General features: G+C 39.8%; 1 protein-coding gene and 11 non-coding genes across 13 annotated transcripts in view; 1 reads left to right on the top strand and 11 right to left on the bottom strand.

The window, feature by feature from the left end:
- Positions 1–10,070, top strand: part of casq1b (calsequestrin 1b) — a 20,422-nt gene extending 10,352 nt beyond the window's left edge. For both annotated transcript variants that reach the window (XM_024287474.2, XM_024287473.2), the window contains 8 exons: positions 469–580; positions 673–746; positions 1,756–1,886; positions 2,240–2,285; positions 7,464–7,518; positions 7,643–7,743; positions 9,149–9,223; positions 9,524–10,070. In XM_024287474.2, coding sequence (XP_024143242.1) covers positions 469–580; positions 673–746; positions 1,756–1,886; positions 2,240–2,285; positions 7,464–7,518; positions 7,643–7,743; positions 9,149–9,223; positions 9,524–9,763 — 834 coding nt within the window. In that variant the 3' untranslated portion in view covers positions 9,764–10,070. The remainder of the gene's footprint in view (positions 1–468; positions 581–672; positions 747–1,755; positions 1,887–2,239; positions 2,286–7,463; positions 7,519–7,642; positions 7,744–9,148; positions 9,224–9,523) is intronic.
- On the bottom strand, positions 4,235–4,306 carry trnap-cgg. Its single transcript has one exon. It is a non-coding gene; the product is annotated as a tRNA-Pro (tRNA).
- Positions 4,868–4,939, bottom strand: trnap-cgg. The gene has a single exon. It is a non-coding gene; the product is annotated as a tRNA-Pro (tRNA).
- On the bottom strand, positions 5,581–5,652 carry trnap-cgg. The gene has a single exon. It is a non-coding gene; the product is annotated as a tRNA-Pro (tRNA).
- Positions 6,335–6,406, bottom strand: trnap-cgg. The gene has a single exon. It is a non-coding gene; the product is annotated as a tRNA-Pro (tRNA).
- trnap-cgg lies at positions 6,612–6,683 on the bottom strand. The gene has a single exon. It is a non-coding gene; the product is annotated as a tRNA-Pro (tRNA).
- Positions 10,071–11,114: 1,044 nt separating the features above from the next.
- trnap-cgg lies at positions 11,115–11,186 on the bottom strand. The gene has a single exon. It is a non-coding gene; the product is annotated as a tRNA-Pro (tRNA).
- A 525-nt stretch (positions 11,187–11,711) lies between these two features.
- Positions 11,712–11,783, bottom strand: trnap-cgg. Its single transcript has one exon. It is a non-coding gene; the product is annotated as a tRNA-Pro (tRNA).
- A 304-nt stretch (positions 11,784–12,087) lies between these two features.
- On the bottom strand, positions 12,088–12,159 carry trnap-ugg. The gene has a single exon. It is a non-coding gene; the product is annotated as a tRNA-Pro (tRNA).
- A 511-nt stretch (positions 12,160–12,670) lies between these two features.
- On the bottom strand, positions 12,671–12,742 carry trnap-cgg. The gene has a single exon. It is a non-coding gene; the product is annotated as a tRNA-Pro (tRNA).
- Positions 12,743–13,046: 304 nt separating this feature from the next.
- trnap-cgg lies at positions 13,047–13,118 on the bottom strand. The gene has a single exon. It is a non-coding gene; the product is annotated as a tRNA-Pro (tRNA).
- A 511-nt stretch (positions 13,119–13,629) lies between these two features.
- Positions 13,630–13,701, bottom strand: trnap-cgg. Its single transcript has one exon. It is a non-coding gene; the product is annotated as a tRNA-Pro (tRNA).
- Between the last annotated feature and the right edge of the window lie 2,136 nt (positions 13,702–15,837).

Genomic DNA, 15,837 nt, shown 5'->3' with positions numbered 1-15,837 from the left:
ATATATATATATATATATATATATATATATATATATATATATATATATATATGTATTAATATATACGTATTAATTTAACTACTAAAAAATAAAGTATGAGGCCTTTTCATCTTTGAAGGACTAAAACAGAACTGTCTGCTAAGTCGAGGCATTTTAAAAGACTAAATTAATCTTAACTTTTTGATTAGCATCAATGCAAATTTGGCCCTCGCAGAGGACATTTATAAACCCGAACACCTCCCAACCACTGAACACTACTGAACTGACACCTATTGGTATCTACAGAGGACATTTTGGGGCTTTTCAATAATACCAGATGTGAAGGGATTGATAAAAAAATTAACTTGACCTTTTTGTTTTCCTCTGGTAGAGAGGAAGTTAAAGCAGCTCCTCCACATTATGATGTTCTGAGGAGTTTAGATGTGCCACCTGTATAGCATTTTTTTCATCTTACATGTTTCCTACCAGGTGATTGAAAACCCAGTAGAGGTCATTGACAACGACCGCGAACTGAAGGGCTTCTTCAACATGGACGATGTCATCCGGTTGGTGGGTTACTTCAAGAGCGAGAGATCTCCTCGTAGGTTGACTCTCATGATCTGCAGATGCTTCTTTGTTTGGCGCAAACTTGTCAGCAACTTTGAATCTGCTCTTCTGGACCTTTGTTCTCAGATTTCATTGAGTATGATGACGCAGCTGAGGAGTTTCACCCGTTCATCAAATTCTACGCCACGTTTGACCCCAAGGTTTGTGTTGCTATTGATTCATTGTGTGATCTCAATAACATGAGAGTTTTAGTCTTTAGCTATATTCACACCGCACTCAGCAACACGACTTTCAATGAAAAGTCTATTTAAACACACAGATGCATGTTTTGGAGACTCTTAGGCATTGCTACTCAAAGTTCTACAAGTGTTTTCAGGTTCTACATACAGGACTTGGAATTGGTAGTTTATGGAACCATTTGGAAATTGATTATGGAGGAGACATGAATATTTGCACTATATGCCACCTGTAGGTGGTGGATATGCATTAGTAAAACTATAGAGGAAGCCCCTCCCTTCCAGTCCAGTGTGAAAACCATGGGGTAAACATATAGTATGTTGAAGAAAGGGGTGTCACATGCTCAATGTGAACGTAGCGTTAATGTGCATTCACACCGAAGGCAAATTGCGTGGGAAAGCTGACCAGTTTCAATGTTAAGTCAATGGTACCTGCACGGTCTGTGGCGAATTTAAGTCAACGACGCTGCGCGAATTGGGCGGCGCAGCCAAAATTTAAATATCTGAAGTTTGACCGGTTGCAGCGTCACATCTGGCAATCAGGAACTCAGCTTTGGGCATGTGACGTTTTCAATGACTTTCGCTCCTGTGGCGGTGCTCACTTGCTCCATCTGCCGGCTCGGCCCTCATCGAAACATTTAAAAGGAAATAGGTCCCTTTATTTGATTTTTTTCCCGCTCGGGTTTATACTAGACAGTGATCCTCAGCTGCTCAGCCACAGAAACACAGAAACACAGCGGAAGCGGCTGTCATACAAACAGAACCCTCGGTACAGGGAAAGAGTGGCGGGCACGTAAATGTGTCTAATCACGTTTGGTGTGAATGCATCTTTACACAGACGGGAGCATACTCAGGTTTTACTTTATAGGTTTTAAGAACAAGCTTTAATGCTGGAGTTCTCTCTTCTAGACATTCAAGATCTTGGATTTTCTAGATTTGCTTATTCTGCTTCATTCTTATTGCTCTGATCCAGATTGCCAAGAAACTGAAACTGAAGCTGAACGAAGTGGACTTTTATGAACCGTTCATGAATGAACCTGTCACTATTCCAGGAAAACCGTACATCGAGTCTGAACTCATCGAATACATTGAACAGCATGAGAGGTGACACTCTGGCATAAGCAATAATGTACACATTAACTATGTTCATAAGAGAGATATAGCATTACCTTTCCATCAAAACTCATTTTGACAGGTGACCTTTGACCTCCACATTCCAAAGTGATGACGTAACAATTTGATATCAATTTGATATAAACTTTATATAAATTTGATATCAAATTGTTACGTCATCACTTTGGAATGTGGAGGTCAAAGGTCACCTGTCAAAATGAGTTTGATGGAAAGGTAATACTCTATCTCTCTTTCATATTTAAACTGGTACATATTAACAAAAGATAATAACAAAAAAGGAGAAATCTCCACCTTTTATTGCTTCTGATTCTTCTCTCTTTCAGACCAACACTTAGGAAACTCCAGCCTCACAGCATGTATGAAATCTGGGTAAGACAAGGAAATGGTGTTTATCGCAAAATGCAGGAGAATTTTGAATTTACAGAGAAAATTTGAAAGAAAAGGTGGATTTCATGTGTGTTCCTGAAACCAGTTAGAAAAAAAGTAAGGTTTATAAATGGGAACTTCAATGTGTTTTATAGAAAGAGGAATGGAGAAGGAAAGATTCTGAAAGGGGAGTTTGGTAACAATGTTCTGAAGAATTTTAGGTGGGTTGATGAATCTGTAGCTTGAAGTTAAAGGTTGCTGTGAAATGTTGTCAGTGGTTATACCCCCCAGGTAAGACGTGATCTGTAAGAAAAGGAGGAATTCTAAAGGAAGAGATGAGGTGATCAAGATGAGCATGGGTCGGGAACGTTTAGTTCTTTCTCTACTGATCAAATTCTAGAAGGAGCCACATAGTCTTATTTTAGCCTTCAAGAATTCTGGATTTGCATCCATGACCTTCTTTTTTAACAATTAATATGAATTATGCCTGTTTTTGGGACGAACAAAAGCAAAGAATACAAAAAGAACCCAGCATCTCTCAAATTTTTTTTTTTTACGTTTGACAGAAGCTCAAAAACTTATACCCTATGTGCACCCTAGACATCAATTTATACATGTAACTAATCTAAATTATATAAATGTTAATTAAGTAATCCTTTCTTTAATTTTTACCCCTTTGTCCTCTGTAGTCTTAGACTGCTGGGTTTTGTTATTTTAGTTTGGACCTTGGTAGTCTTAGTTTGGGGGCTTTGTTTATTTGTTTTCTTTAGGTAGTTGTGGCTAGGCAGGGATCTGCTGACTCCAACGGTTGACATGGCTGGGTCAGCAGTCTCCATGACTTATTTTATGTTTTCCAAGGAGCCACCATGGAGAGATAAAAGTGCCACATATGGCTCTTTTATCGCAGGTTGCAGACTCCTGCCCTAGAGGGAAGAGAGTGGTGATTGTGGGAGACTTTAATGAACCTGTGGGTGAAAGTAACAGATATGATGAGAGAGTGACAGAATATTTAGTTGTTTAGGACAGTAACACAGAAAAACAGATGGAGTGGACTTTACTTAGAAAAAAATTAATTTCAGGAATGAAGCAATTTTTACAGAAACAAGAGGATGACAGAGAAACACAGATGAGAGGAAGGAGGAGCAAGCAAGTTGATTGCATCTTGTGCAGACGTAATCTGAAAGAGATCAGGAACAGTAAAGTTGTGGGTGGAAAGAGTGTATCCAGACAGCATAAGATAGGGGTGTGAAGATGACTGATGAGGACAAAGATATGGAGGACAAGGGTAGAGTAGAGTTGGAAAAAGGGAGAGTCCTGCTTGCCTCTTTTAGGGACGAGTTGAAACAGGTTTAGGGAGAACTGGAGATTCTTGCAGAGGACTAAACACCTGCAGCTAAAGTGATGAGGAAGATACTTGGTGTGTCATTTGAAATGGAGAAAGCAGATATGAAGACTTGATAGAAGAATATAAAGGACTGTTGGTCACAAAAGAAGGAAGAAGACATGCTCGTAGACATGCTAAAGTAATTCACTGCTGTGAAGTTAAGCATGTCAGTGCTATGCTACTTTTCTCCCCTACAGGATGCACTGGGATTAAAATTAGATATAGGTTTGTTTAGGCTCCATATCTCATCTGAGATTTGAACCCAGAATCTTTCACACTAGAAGTGAAAATTACACCATCAGACCAACAAGCCCTTGAAAATAATAAAATTTCTTTCTCTCTTTCAGTGTCTTAAACAGCATTTCATGTGGTCATGCAGAGCAGTTAACATTAAATAACGTATATTTTTGCATTTTACTGAAAGTAAAGCATGTTCTGAATTTGTGGAACTTGCTAAACATTGAGAAAAAAAGTTTGAAGGAGCCAAATAATTAAGATTCTTGCTTGTACTCAATACTGTTTTGATTCAATTAGCAATCTATATTGGTTAGATAAAGGCAACAGCTTTGGGCTCGTCCGGGATTTGAACCCGGGACCTCTCACACCCGAAGCAAGAATCATACCTCTAGACCAACGAGCCTTTGAGAAGCTTTGGATTAAAGAAATATTTCTTGAAATAAGATTTCCTGTCATTCAATCTCTAGGACAGCATGTTATAGGATTATGCAGGGCAGTGAACAACAGTTAAAATTTATTTTCGTATGTTACTGAAAGTGAATAGGGTTCTGAATTTATGAAACTTGTTAAACTTGTAGCAAAATTCAAATGGGATCCCCATTCAACCCCTTAACACCTGAACTGCTACTAGGGACTACAAAATAAAAAAAAACTTTGAACTTCAGCACATATTTATACAAATAAAGTAATTCACTCCTGGAAAATTAGCCATATTAGAGTTAGTCTGCTTTTCTCAGATTGAGGATGTATTGGAATTATTGGCATAAATGGTTTAACAGTTAAGGTAATTCAAAAACACTGGAGCAAAGGAAAAGAAAAAACAAAAAAACAAACAACAGGTGACCTGACACTTCATGCACCTGATACTTCAATTATTGGTTTGCCTGTCCATCATCCTAGTTTTTTTTTCTGATTTTTGCCTTTTTTGTACATGTCATACTGGTTAGTTAAAGGCTCCAACCTGGGGCTCGTCCGGGATTTGAACCCGGGACCTCTCACACCCGAAGCGAGAATCATACCTCTAGACCAACGAGCCCTTGATCAAAATAGCAAAGAGATTTCATGAAATAATGTTCTCTCTCTTTTAGTCTTTAAAACAGAGTTTTATATGGTTATGCAGGACGGTTATCACATGTACCTCAAGGGCTCATCCTGAAAATATGACCTCTACACCAACGAGCCCTTGAGGTACATCTGATAAGAGACAAATTTATTGAAACAAGTTTTTCTCCCTTTCAATCTAAAATAGCATTTCATGTGTAGCTAACATAAGATAAAATCTACCTTGGAGGTCACTGAAAGCAAAGAATGTTCTAAATTTGTAGAACTTGTTAAACATGGACAGAAAATTCTGATAGATCCCCATTTAACCCTTTAACACCAGAACTGGATCATTCTTTGAATTTCAATAAGAACATTTAACTGTTTATGCAGCTCAAGTATTTCATCACTATAAAAGTTTAGGAAATAAAGGCTATACTGCTTTTTCTCTGATTGAGGCTGCCTTGGAATTGAGTAAACAGTTGAACGGTTAAGGTTTTTTACTAACGCAAAAACTCGAAGGGTTAAGGAGTAACTAAAACTCAGTTCTTGTCTTTCCTGTACTTAATAGTAGTTTGTTTTTTAATCATTTTTGCCATTCTCTTTTTGAATTGGTTAGTTAAAGGCAACAGCTTGGGGCTCGTCCGGGACTTGAACCCGGGACCTCTCACACCCGAAGCGAGAATCATACCTCTAGACCAACGAGCCCACATGAAGAGCAAATGTGATCAGAGAGGAATTTCTTAAAATAAAGTTTCATCTAGTTCAGCCTCTAAGATAGCATTTCATAGGGTCCTGCAGGGTAGTTAGCAAAAGTTAAAGTTTGTTTTTGCACGTTACTGAAAGCAAAGCATGTTCTGAATTTACAGAACTTGTTAAACATGGAAAAAAAAGGTGATAGATCCCCATTTAATCCCTTAACACCAGAACTGTTGCTAGTGACTGCAATATTAAGCACCCTCTTTGAATTCAATAATGGTTTGCAGTTAGCAAAACCTGTTGTTTTTTTTGCACGTTACTGAAGGTAAAGCTTTTTCTGAATTTATGAAACTTGTTAAACGTAGAAAAATTCACATGACACCCCTATTCAACTCCTTAACACCAGAACATTTGCCAGGGACTGCACTTCTACAAATATTTTACAAGTAAATTAATTAACTTTTGCAAAATTTGCCATATCAGAGTTAAGCTGCTTTTCTCAGATTAAGGAATTATTGGAATTATAATTTTTGCATAAATGGTTGAACAGTTAAGGTAGTCAAAGAGACAGGAGGAAGAAAGCAGGTGACAAAAGGTTAAGAAGCTAGATGATTGAAAATCCAATTGTTGTCTCCCCTTCACTTCATACATTTTTTAAAAACCATATATTTTAACTCCATGGTATATCGTGGGGCTCGTCCGGGATTTGAACCCGGGACCTCTCACACCCGAAGCGAGAATCATACCTCTAGACCAACGAGCCCTTGAAAAATAAACGCAAACTTCTTAAAATAAGGTTTCTTCTCTTTATGTCTCTAAAACAGCATTAAATGTGTTTATTCATGGCAGTCGACATCAGCCGAAGTTTATTTTTGCATGTTGCTGAAGGTAAAGTGTGTTCTGAATTTATCTAGAAAATTCCTCATTAGATACCATCAGCTTTTATGAACATCTGATCCTGCATCTCGGGGCTCGTCCGGGATTTGAACCCGGGACCTCTCACACCCGAAGCGAGAATCATACCTCTAGACCAACGAGCCCTTGCACAACTTTGTTAGGATTACATTTTTATAATAACTTGCCTTTCTTTTGGTTTCTTAATCATCATTTCATAGGGTCATGCAGAACAGTTAGATTAGGCTAAAGTCATTTTTATATGTTACTCAAAGTAAAACATTTTTGGAATTTATGGAACTTGTCAAACATGGAGAAAAAGTTGCACGAGATTCCACTGGGAACATTGGAACTGTTGCCAGCGAGACAATAATAAAAAGTTTCTAAAGTTAATCCTTATTTTCAGTTTTTCTGTTCTCTTACTAAGTCATCAAATTGGGTCACAGAGAGACAGAAGTACCACTGAAAGCAGCCATCATTCAGATACAGTTCCTGCAGTCGATGGTTAACCTCACCGTATTGAGAGAATCTCTGAATGATCTCATGAACCCAGACATGGAAAGGTGTTTACAGATGGTCTTCAAAATAAATAAGTCTTATCTCTCAATTGTGTCTTCCAGGCTTTGTAAATGAAATATACAGACATGCAGACCCTGCTTCCATGTAGCAATGAGGGTAAAATCTTTAGACAGTAGCTCCCACATGTGGTGAGAGCGTCCGATTTTTTTGGACAAGCATTACACAGCAAATTTGCCACGTGTCAAAAGAGAGGGAGTAGAGGCAAATTTGATAAGCAGATAGCACTCAGTTTGAATGTAGCATTAGAAAAAGGTTAAGTCCTTTTTAACCTTCAAAGCAGAATTTAATAGGGTTAAATTGACATATGTGAAAACTATGTTCTAGCTTATGTTCGACTCTGTTTTCAGGAGGATGACATTGATGGAGAGCACATTGTTGCTTTTGCTGAGGAGGACGATCCAGGTGAAGTCACATATTTCTGTTTCTTTATCTGCAAACTGTGTGCTTAAAGGCACTTTTGAACATCTAAATATCAAGTATATAATGAAAAGGTTCTAATGACTTTATGGTGTTGAAATTTAAACAGATGGTTTTGAATTTCTGGAAATCCTGAAAGAAGTGGCTCAAGACAACACTGACAACCCCAACCTCAGCATCATCTGGATCGACCCCGATGATTTCCCACTGGTGCGGATGTTTCTCACAATTGAGCACATTTTGATTTTGTGTTTTGTGTACCGCAGTACTGAAGGACAGCTTTTTTAAGAAGTGGAACTGGAGGGTGTGCTCTAACTACCGGTGAATCACACTCCTACCTCCCTAAGAAAGTCTAGGGTACTGTAGAGGAGAGTCTGTCCGATAGTCGACCCTCAGATACAGGAACAAAAGTGCGGTTTCTGTCCTGTCATTAAACGGTGGACCAGCTCTACACCTTCTTTAGGGTGCTGGAGGGTTCCTGAGAGTTTGCTCATCCAATCCAAAAGTATTTTGTGGATTTGGAGAAGGCATTCAACCATGTCCCTTGTGGTTTCCTGTGGAGGGTTCTCTGGGAATACGGGGTCCAGGAAACCTCACTGGGGGCTGTCCGGTCTCTGTATGACCGGAGCAGGATCTTGGTTCTGATAGCCGTCAGTAAGTCAGACCGGTTCCCGGTGCTTGTTGGACTCCTGCAAGGCTGCTCTTTATCACCGGATCTGATCGTAATCTTTATGGACAAAAGGCCATCTGGCCAGGGGCCAGAAGGGATCTGGTTTGCCCACAGGATTTCATCTCTGTTCTTCGCAGATGATGTTTTCATGTTGGCTTCATCAAGCCAGGACCTCAAGCATGTATTGGAGTGGTTTACAGCAGAGTAAGAAGTGGCTGGAATGAGAGTCAGTACCACTAAGTCTAAGTCCATTTTTTTTAGAAAAGTAGTTTGTCCTCTCTCTGTTGGTGGAGTGCTCCTGCACCAGGTGGAGGAGTTGATTGTCTTGACCACGAGATTGACAGGTGGATTGGAGCAGGCTCCACCATTATGTAGTCGCTGTGCCAGTTCATTGTGGTGAATTGAGAGCTGAGCCAGGAAGCACAATTTCAGTTTACTGGTTGATCTACGTTCCAATACTCACCTATGTTCATGAGCTCTGGGTCATGTCTGTAAGAACGAGGTCTCAAATACAAGCGGCTGAAGTGAGCTTTCTCCGTAGGGTGGCTGGGCGCTCCCTTAGAGATATTGGGAGAAGCTCAGTCACCCGGAGAGAGCTCAGAGTAGAACCACCTCTCCTCCACATTGAGAGGAGCCAGTTGAGATGGCTCGGGCATCTGGTCCGGATGCCTCCTTGACATCTCCCTGGGAAGGTGTCCCAGGAAAGACCCAGGACACACTAGAGAGACTACATCTATCGACTTCCTGGGAACACCTCAGGGTCCCCCAGGAATAGCTGGAGGAAGTGACGGTGAGAAGGAAGTCTGGGCATCTTTGCTTAGACTGCTGCCCCCACGACCCAGTCCTGGCTAAGTGGAAGAAGATGGATGGATTTTGTGTTATTTACACCTTTGGACACTCCAGTCGTTGTGTCCATTTAGAGTTGTCATTTTGCCTCTCTTTCAGCTGGTTCCATACTGGGAGAAAACATTTGGCATCGACCTTTCCTCCCCTCAGATCGGTGTGGTGGATGTGGCAGATGTGAGTCATTCTTTTTTCATACCTAGATGAGTGACAACAAGTGGGACAATAACTTTAACTCAACATGAATGTTGTAAAACACCTTCTGAGTCTTAAGAATCAACTAACTTACCACTGGCAGCTGTGGTGGAGGTAGAGACCGTTTACAGTCAAATAACTTACATAGTTGTGAGAACAGTGATTAAACAAAAGCAGTTAAGATTGAGGGTTGCCTCTATGATTTAAGAAAAGTTAGAGCTTGCATAAAGAAGTGTATTATTTGCAAGGATTTAACGATTTGAACAATCTGCTGTCCGACAGGCGGACAGCGTGTGGATGGACATGGATGACCAGGACGACATGCCGAGCTCCGACGAGCTGGAGCAGTGGATTGAGGACGTGCTGTCTGGTGACATAGATTCAGATGACGATGATGAGGAAGAGGATGACGAAGACTATGATGACGAAGACGAAGATGACGACGATGATGAAGACGAAGATGATGAAGACGAAGATGATGATGACGACGATGATGAAGAAGAAGATGAAGATGACGATTAGTAGATGTTTCAGCACTGGCTGGAGCAGCCCAAAGTGGACTTGTTTGTGTCCAACATGACATTTTTGTGCAGATTTCTCCTTCTGGACAGGATATCGCTCCTCTGAAGGGCAGCAGTTACCTGGCACAACCTAACACACAAAGATCTACAGTTGTTGTTTCAATCAGGAATGTTGATACAACACAGAGACAAAGAGTGCAACTTTTCAACCTTTGTAAATACTCTGAAATGCCAGAGGCAAAGATTATTTAAGACATATCCTAATTCAGTGTTGATATACATGATAATTAAAGCTGACGATCACTTGATCTTTCTAATTTGCTTTTATTTCATCCCCCATTTTAACCTTGGAAGTTTCTTTCCTCTTTTCCATCTGTCTTCCTGAGCATCCTTCCTTTAAGCTTGTATAGCAAAAAACAGCAACGCAGTCAATTCTGAAATTATTCATACCCCAGGCAAATTCTTACATAAGGTTACTTAAAAAAAAGTTTCTTCTTTTTTGGAAATTATGTAATAATATGTTCAGGTGGAATCAGCTTTTATTCAAGGACAGAAGTTCAACTGCCCCAAAATTGCCAGCAGTATGAATACTTTTGGATTTGATAGCAGATGCTACCTCCCATCCCCCAACCCCACCCCCATTATATTCAGTGTCGTCCTTGTCTCCCTCCCCCGGTCATTTCTGCTAACGCTGTCCTTGGCTTCTTTTGCTGTTTTCTAGATTTTGTTTTCACAGGTGTTCAGGGTGGGGGCGGGGCATCCTGAGACACCTGCAACTCGTCACTCCTCCTGTAACTAAAGCTGCCTTTACACCGCCCTCGGAAACGCGAGTTCAATTGACCACTTTTAATAAAAAGTCTATGTAAATGCGCGTGAATGTGTGTTTCACTTTCAAAATTCGCATGTTCATACGTTTCTACAACCGCCTAGAAAATACGTAGCCACTGAACGCAGTTTAAACGTTAAACTAGATCAAACACCATGCCTCTTTCCATTATAGATATGCTACACACTAGTATTGGGTAGCCACGATCCAGTGTGAACACCACATGCTTGCCTTCTTGAACACTTTGCCGATGTGAGAACAGCTTTGAACCAGTTCTTCCACCTACACCCTGCCTGTCCATCTGCTTGCCTTGAGTGTTTGGACTCTGGAATTGCTCCACCTGCTCTGACCTTCTGCCCTGGAAAACCTGCCCTAGACTCACAGAAGCAGACAAACCGAAAGTAACAATTGAATTTGAAAGGGCAAAGAATCGGTTAAATGGGATCAAATCTTAACAGAGGACTAGTTATTTGGAGCATCGATGAAACAGTGCATGGCATACTGGTTAGTTAATGGCTCCAACCTGGGGCTCGTCCGGGATTTGAACCCAGGACCTCTCACACCCGAAGCGAGAATCATACCACTAGACCAACGAGCCCTTGAGAAATCATCAGATAAAAGAGAAATTTATTGGGTTCCTCTTCAAAACAGCATTTCATATGGTCATGCAGGGTAGTTAGCATAAATTATGACCTGATTAGTCGACTAATCAGATTTACATTACACTGTAAGTAAAGAATGTTCTGAATTTGTGAAACTTCTTAGAGAAAAAATGTCATAGATCCTTATTTAACCCTTTAACACCAGAACTGTTGCCAGACTGTAAAGTAATGCACCCCTCTTTGAATTTCAATAAGATCTTTAACTGTTTATGCAATTACAGTAATTCAGCACTGTAAAATCTAGTATATCAGTGCTATGCTGGTTTTCTCAGATTGAGGATTCTTTTGAACAAAGTAAACAGTTAAACATTTAAGGTAATTCAAAGACGCTGGAGGAAAAATGTAGATGGCCAAGCGTTAAGAAGCCAAATCCTATATTATCGTCAAGAAGATTCTCAACACATTGTCTTTATAATTGTTAATTTACCAAGGTAAATCGGTTAGTTAAACACTCCATCCTGGGGCTCGTCCGGGATTTGAACCCAGGACCTCTCACACCCGAAGTGAGAATCATACCGCTAGACCAACGAGCCCTTGTGGGAGATGATATAAGAGAAATATTTCATGAAAAAACGTTTCCTCTCGTTCAGCATCTAAAGAAGCTTTTAATGGGGTTATGCAGGGCAATTAACATAGCTTAAAGTTTTTTCTGAGTGTTACTAGAAGTAAAGCGTCTTTTGTTTAAAGCGAATTTATGAAACTTGTTTAACATGTAAGTTCACATGAGACCCCAATTCAGCCATTGTTTCCAGGGATTGCAAAATAAAACAGATCCTTTGAACTTTCATAAATATCTATACAAACAAAGCAATTAGCTCACTTGGGGAACAAACTTGAGGGCTCGTCCGGGATTTGAACCCAGGACCTCTCACACCCAAAGCGAGAATCATACCTCTAGACCAACGAGCCCTTGAATAAACTCATGATAAAAGAGATATTTTTTCAAATAAGGCTTCCTCCCTTTCAGTCTCAAAAACAGCACGTCATAGGGTTATAGGGTTATAAAAAGTTAAACTTTATTTTTGCATGTTACTGAAGGTAAAGCCTATTTTGAATTTATGAAACTTGTTAAATGTAACAAAATGTACATATCCCCATTCAACTACTGTTTCTAGGGACTACACAATAAAAACACCCTTTGAACTTTCATAAATATCTATTCAAATAAAGGAATTCACTCCTACAAAATTTAGCATATGAGAGCTAGAATGATTTTCTCACATTGAGAGTGTATTGGAATTTCAATATTTCCATAAGTGGGTGAATGGTTAAGACACTGGAGTAAAAATGCAGGTGACAGAGGAGCCATGCACTGATACTTCAAACTATGGTTTCTCTTTGGTATATTGTACTTTTTTCAGTCAGTTATTTGCCATTCTTTCTTAACATGTTAAATTGGATAGCTGAGGAGACCATCGTGGGGCTCGTCCGGGATTTGAACCCGGGACCTCTCACACCCGAAGCGAGAATCATACCTCTAGACCAACGAGCCCTTGTGGGAAATGATACAAGACAAATATTTCATGAAAAAACATTTCCTCTCGTTCAGCACCTAAAGGAGCTTTTAATGGGGTTATGCAGGGCAATTAACATAGCTTAAAGTTTTTTTCTCAGTGTTACTAGAAGTAAAGCGTGTTTTGTTCAAAGCGAATTTATGAAACTTGTTTAACATGTAAGTTCACATGAGACCCCAATTCAGCCATTGTTTCCAGGGATTGCAAAATAAAACACATCCTTTGAACTTTCATAAATGTCTATACAAATAAAGCAATTAGCTCACTTGGGGAACAAACCTGGGGCTCGTCCGGGATTTGAACCCGGGACCTCTCACACCCGAAGCGAGAATCATACCTCTAGACCAACGAGCCCTTGAATAAACTCCTGATAAAAGATATATTTTTTCAAATAAGGCTTCCTCCCTTTCAGTCTCAAAAACAGCATATCATAGGGTTATAGGGTTATAAAAAGTTCAACTTTATTTTTGCATGTTACTGAAGGTACAGCCTATTTTGAATTTATGAACCTTGTTAAATGTAACAAAATGTACATATCCCCATTCAACTACTGTTTCTAGGGACTACACGATAAAAACACCCTTTGAACTTTCATAAATATCTATTCAAATAAAGGAATTCACTCCTACAAAATTTAGCATATGAGACCAAGGATGTTTTTCTCACATTGAGAGTGTATTGGAATTACAATATTTGTATAAATGGGTGAATGGTTAAGACACTGGAGTAAAAATGCAGGTGACAGAGGAGCCATGCACTGATACTTCAAACTATGGTTTCTCTTTGGTATATTGTACTTTTTTCAGTCAGTTATTTGCCATTCTTTCTTAACATGTTAAATTGGATAGCTGAGGAGACCATCGTGGGGCTCGTCCGGGATTTGAACCCGGGACCTCTCACACCCGAAGCGAGAATCATACCTCTAGACCAACGAGCCCTTGCGCATCAGTTAATAAGAGATAAATTTCTTCAAATAAGGTTTTCTCGCTTTCAGCATCTAAAACAGTATTTCATAGGTTCCTAGAGATGAGGTGTGCTCGGTCGGAATTTAGGAAACTTTTTAAAATGTGGCACTTTTGAAAAAATACAGTATGTTTCTTCTTGATCAGAAATTATGTAAGCATCTGTTCTAGTGGAATCAGCTTTTATATTCAGCTGAACCACAATATTAACTGCCCCAAAATTGCCAGGAGTATCAGTACCAGATGGGTCCCCTTTTGAATACATAATCTAGAAAGCAGCATGAAGGCTTTTGCCTAAGAATCCACACTGGACTGAGCTCATTGCACGCCCAGGGGAGCAAACCCAGGCTTCCTGCCTGTGTCAGTCCTATAAAATGAACATACAGCGACACCTTCTGGTCATCTCCTGCAACTTCCTCTTTGTATTTTGACAATTTGGTGCAAAACTCCATCTATGTGGCAGATAGTTCTCAATCATTTTACTCATCAAAGGGAAAATATGGTTGCATTTGGCGCCCAGCGGATGTTATTTTTAGACGCTGCCTGTACGCCTTTATCATTGGAGTGTTTTTCCTTCATTTCTCTTCTTTTCTTTCTAAACTGGACACCTGATGCTTCCTTTGATTTTTTTTATCCACAACCTTGAATAGACCATTTCAAACAAATTCACTTGGATTTTTTTTTGCCAACTTTTTAGATTATTTATTATTAGTCTTTTAGATAATTTAGATAGGAAGGCCCCCCCTGAGGTCAAAACGTGTGATACACAGTCTCACATCAAGTTTAGGGGTTCAGGTCAGGGAAGTCCAGAGAGAGAAGAATGAGAGAAACCTTGGAAGGAGAGGAAATCCTTTTCTAACTATTTTGAAACTTGTCAGAATTTTTGTAACTGGTCAGACGATCCATTTTGAGACTAAACTCCAGAGAACTTTAAATCACTGTTTATATTTTCATGCTTATCACATTATAAATGTCAAAAAGTCAGTTGTACACATTCATGTTCTTTCTTTGTGATTAGGTCCCTTAAGGGAATTCACTTCCTGATGTGTTGAGGTTGATAATGAAGATTACCCTTTTAATCAACTTTAAGATAAAACAGATAAATCTTTATCATTGAGCATTTTTTCCTTCCATTAATAATGGTGGTGCCTATTTACAAGACAAAGTCAAATTCTTCGGGAATTTGACCCCTTACTCTCCTCACATGAAACTTAAGTTTATACCTAGTAAAGGAGGACTTTGAAAAAGGAAAAGTAAGAATTGTATTCAATGCGTATCATTATTTGGTCTGTTCCTTGGCTCGTTGGTCTAGAGAGGTATGATGAAAGTGAGAGAAGAGAGATAATACAGTATTCCGCCCTTATTCGCGGGGGTTAGGGAGCGGAGACCTCCGCAAATACTAAGTACCCCTGTCTCTCTCAGAAGAATGTCTGTTACCAATTCATACTCATCAAGAACAATTCTGATTATGCTTTGTAAACATTTATTAAAGAACATTGGAGTATTGTTCAACATAAAGAGCAGTAGACTGAACTTTTCATGAGGACTGCCACTCTGTGCCTTAAAAAGGCACATTCTTCCTCCTGCATCAGTGAAGTGCAAGAGGACATCTACATCCAGAATTTGCCAAATTCATCTATAACAAACATCTTCTCTTGATGATAATTATCAGGATATTATCAAGCTGCTTCTGAGTCAGCTGATGCCATTTCTCCATGCAGGCTCACTGCGAGTGTGTGCACTTGAGTGAAGAGTGGACGGACTGGCATGCTCTTCAACTGAGCTCTCCTGGGAAATTCCCGCAGGACCTTTGGAAGCAAAAGTTTCATAAAAGCATCTAGAGCAGGGGTCTCAAACTCAAGTCCTCGAGGGCCGACGTCCTACTGGTTTTCCAGAAATCCTGCCTCATCTGCTGCTGATTAACTGGATCAGGCGTGTTTGGCCAATAAGGAGCTTCAGAGGCAGGTTGGTTGGAAATCATGTAGGACACCGGCCCTCCAGGCCTGGAGTTCGACACCTGTGATCTAGAGTCGTCTCAGATTTTGTGACAAACTGGAGGAGTCACGTGACTTTAAAAAAAAATGTAGTGGGGCCAACTACAGAGCTAGAGT

The sequence above is a fragment of the Oryzias melastigma genome, linkage group LG18 (assembly GCF_002922805.2).
Source record: "Oryzias melastigma strain HK-1 linkage group LG18, ASM292280v2, whole genome shotgun sequence".
NCBI classification, from domain to species: domain Eukaryota; kingdom Metazoa; phylum Chordata; class Actinopteri; order Beloniformes; family Adrianichthyidae; genus Oryzias; species Oryzias melastigma.
Note: the sequence above shows the minus strand (reverse complement) of the source record. Positions and strands in the feature narration are given on the sequence as shown.